The 3,901-nt window shown below is 31.1% G+C and overlaps 1 protein-coding gene across 1 annotated transcript; it reads right to left on the bottom strand.

The window, feature by feature from the left end:
* Positions 1 to 662: 662 nt before the first annotated feature.
* On the bottom strand, positions 663 to 2,386 carry LOC149939340 (chymotrypsin inhibitor-like). Its single transcript, XM_090178413.1, has 2 exons — positions 2,264 to 2,386; positions 663 to 1,863 (listed from the first exon to the last, which is right to left on the bottom strand). Exons 1-2 carry the CDS (start codon positions 2,331 to 2,333, stop codon positions 1,688 to 1,690), a joined length of 246 nt encoding a protein of 81 aa, XP_090034539.1. The 5' UTR covers positions 2,334 to 2,386; the 3' UTR covers positions 663 to 1,687.
* Positions 2,387 to 3,901: the final 1,515 nt, after the last annotated feature.

Genomic DNA, 3,901 nt, shown 5'->3' with positions numbered 1-3,901 from the left:
GTCCTTATATGGATCTTCGGTAGAGGAGCTTCTTTCGGGGAGCTAAGCTGTAAGCGAACTTAATTTTTGAGCAAAAGTTAGCGGGCGTCTATAGGCGCAGTCGCTATTTTTGATGTTTGAAAAACTTGCAACAGGCCCTTTCCGGAAAATAATTATTGTTTGACAAATACAGCCCACCCGTTGGCGCCCACAATAGAACATTTTGAAGGCGGATACGAGCTCTTGCATTTAAAAGGTTCCTTATAAAATTGCGGGCCTAATTTATAAAATCATATTTATCAAAACAGGCGTTTAGAAGAACATATCTTCTTACAAATAAGGAGCGTTTCGCTAAAGTGCTTTTATGGAACCTTCTTTACTTCTGATAAGAAAAAACAATGGTTCGATATTTTAATTTGTGTATTGACACATATTTCAATTTGCTTAACGCTAACTGCAAGTAAATTCATGCCTGTTTTCTTATCCTCTAAAATTCCATCAATATAAGTACTATACATGCTAAAAGGTTTAAAAAAGACTTCTTCATGGAGTTAAAAATATCATTTATTATAGAAGCTTTCGGATTATGAAACTCAATTACCCTTTTAACTTTCCAGAAAGAAATGATTTTAATTAGATATTCTTCAGAACATGTAGAGAAACCCCTAAAACATTTCGTGTCCTGATGACAGCACCTGATAGTAGCAAACCTTATAGAAAATAAGTTAAAAACACCACTAACATTTTGCGCAAAGTTTTAATAAAAATAATAAAAATGTCTAATACATTTTATGAAACGTTTGGGAAGGGCAAGGCCTTCCGTTTTAGTCAAAATCATCGTCCAAGTAACCCAATCTCACACGAATCTTTTTTTCCGCGTTACATCGAGGAGTGCCTTGAACTTTCACCTACAGTTTTTTATTATAATTTTTATATTTTATCTAGTTAGATTGTATGATTTTTTTCCTTTTCTATTCTTTCTTTTTTCCCTTTATTTTGCATTCCAAATGCCGTCCCAACTATTTTTTAGTTAAGCACCTTTATTTAAATTCAATTTCAGGTTGAATTTTTATGGAAAATACTCCAAATCCGTTTCCCGACATATCAATAAAGTTCTAATGTGTTAATACTCAAACCTTAGCTTAAATTGTAATTTTGAACTAAAATAAAAAAATAATATTCCTAAAGCACAACATCATCTTTCTTAAGATAAGTTATCGGTGGCTAGAGTTTTAATCGTCTTTAACACTAAGATTACAATTGGAATAGTGAAAGTACTATTAGAGTGAATTATTTTCTAAAATCAAAAGAATTTTAAAAAAAATTTGAAGACTTCATAGATTGTATATTAAGAATAATAAGTAAAACTCATTTCTTTAATGATTTAAACATAACGAAATCTTACCTAAATCGCTTTCATTTACATGTACTTACAAACATACAAACCTCATAAAAAAGTGTTTTTAAATTATGAAGATTTGAAACTGTCAGGTTTTTAAAACTGCTTTTTAATTATTGGGTTTATAAATAATTTTATCAATTGTGTGATTTAGTGAGGCTACTAACATGAACACAATAATATTAACTGAAAACCTATGGAATATTTTATTCACATGTTATTTATTTTTAGAATATTCCCGTTTGTATTTACATTTTCTGATATTTTAAAATGATTTAGTATTTAAAGAGATTTAGAAAGTAGCGAAGCTTAACATTGGTTTGGTCGTACGCATTTCCCATTTGCTGATTTGATGAGTCCTGGTCGACAAAAACAACCCGATACACACTGATACGTACAGACCTGTGGTCTGGGATTGGCACATGATGGCTCACAGGCACTTCCGCAACTTCCAAAAACTTGACCGATTGGACATCTTGTTTGACCTTCGAATTAAAAAATTAAGTAAAGCATATCTTCTTGAAACTTCACCAATTGAAATTTCATTTTGCTTAAATAACTGGCAAGTTTGTTTAAAGGTTTTAAAAACCAGTCCACAAGAGGTAAAAAATTTGCTAATTATTTGGTTTCTATCCTACTTTTATGTTATATTTTATTATATTTTATTTATAATTGAAATAAAAGATTTAGTGTCTTTCAACGGTGTTAAAGAATACTTAGAAATATAATTAAAAATGCATTAAGACTAATTTTATATTTAATTTCGTACTTATCATTTTATCTCTGATATTTTAGTTAAATATATCATAAACATATCTCCCTTTCTTTAATAAACTTTTATATTTTTATAAACAAATTAATTTTCAGTATTCAAAACTTACTTACCTCTCTGTCCATTGGAAAAAACGAAGGCCAAAGTGGCTACTAGGAAAACAGCTGGATGTTTCACGAACATCTTGATATTATTAATAAAATTAAAGTAGAAGAGCTCAAAACAATATTCTTCGCTTTATCTTCAAAGCGCAAATAAAGTGAAGAAAGAACATCACGCGTCTTATATATTAAATAAATTCTAAGAAATCCATGTGATGAATACAAACAAGTTTATTCACGACGTCATAGAAAAATAAAATTGATTGCGTCATCTTAAGATTGCCGCATACTGACTGGAAGAATGCCATCGTGTAGCCATGCTATTTTAGGGATGCCAATCTTACTTAGCTCACGACATTGTAAATGAAACACCGAACATAATATTAAGGGAAAAAAACAGTACGTATAAGTGAAATAATTTGGGTGCAGTATACGAAGCGATTATTTTAGTTGCTTAATAACAGGTTATATGAACGGGTATGATTTCAATTTTTCAAAATTCCGGGAATATTAGGCCTTGCAATAATATTTTCCAAATGAAATAAGTGAAAGATAATCCAACAAGAATTTAAGTTTCAATGTATCAAGGTTGAACTGAAACACTCAAGGATAACAGGATATTTCGAGAGAGAGAAAAAGTAAAATTTAAAGATATATTGAACAAAGAATGAAATGTCAGCGGTATACATTATTTTTTTAAACAGGCATCTCTCAATTTGGAAAGGAAAATATAACATTCCCTTGATTTATACTGTCACTTGGAGCTTTTAACGTACAAAGCCCTTTATCGAGTCAAAAGATAGATTTATTGTTATTATCTTTCGGTGTGTGGGATTCCGGTAAATGCGCTAAATACCTTAATATATACACCACAGGCCCTAACTTCACGGCCTGAGAGAGAGAGAGCTAAGACATAAGTTAAGGTTTTTGGTTGCAGAAAGTGATGTTTCGTCGTAAGGATCTCGCATTTGGTATGCGATTTCATCATTTTGGACATAAATTGACTTTCCTTTACCCTTCAACAGTCTTAGACCAAGTGTATACTACGCCTTGTAAAATGATTAATTTTGTTTTGTTTAAATTTCAATCATGTAAACAAAGATGATATTGAATATTGATAATAATAAAGTTTATTCACTGAAATTTTAAAAAGACTATCACAATTAGTCTTTACTTGATTAAATGATATGATACATTTCTAAAAATAAATATTAGGTCGCTTGATACGAGAAGGTACAAATTGTGAGGCTTACATTTAAATGTTTCCTATTTATTCGATATCTTTTTTTTTAAAGTAAAACACTTGTTTAATTTTTTTAACATACTCATTACCCCAAGTGGTTTTTCCCGCCAAAAAGAGGAAATATAGTAGAAGGAAAGTGAGGTCGACACATCGATCCCGGGGTCGGGGTCAGGTTCGGGATCGGGGTCCGGGATTTAAGGGGTGAAATGAGAGTAGAATCGTCGAAAAGTCAATGTATTTATGATATTTTTCGCGACGATCTGTTTTCTCATATCAACATATTGTGTTCAGGCCAACTTGTTCATTTATCTCCGCTTATCTTGAAAGACACTTGAACGTATATCTTATCGCGTTTTATCGTACGGAATAAGTTGAAATGATGTAAAAAGTGATAACCTAGGCGGCGC

The sequence above is a fragment of the Leiobunum rupestre genome, chromosome 6 (genome assembly GCF_980474605.1).
Source record: "Leiobunum rupestre chromosome 6, qqLeiRupe1.1.hap1, whole genome shotgun sequence".
Taxonomy (NCBI): Eukaryota; Metazoa; Arthropoda; class Arachnida; order Opiliones; family Sclerosomatidae; genus Leiobunum; species Leiobunum rupestre.
Note: the sequence above shows the minus strand (reverse complement) of the source record. Positions and strands in the feature narration are given on the sequence as shown.

What these genes read in the sequence shown, in the direction of transcription:
- LOC149939340 (XM_090178413.1), bottom strand. Translation starts at nt 2,333, where the DNA reads ATGTTCGTGAAACATCCAGCTGTTTTCCTAGTAGCCACTTTGGCCTTC. An exon ending in TTTTTCCAATGGACAGAGAG is followed by an intron (nt 1,864 to 2,263) that starts GTAAGTAAGTTT and finishes TTTAATTCGAAG; the next exon opens with GTCAAACAAGATGTCCAATC.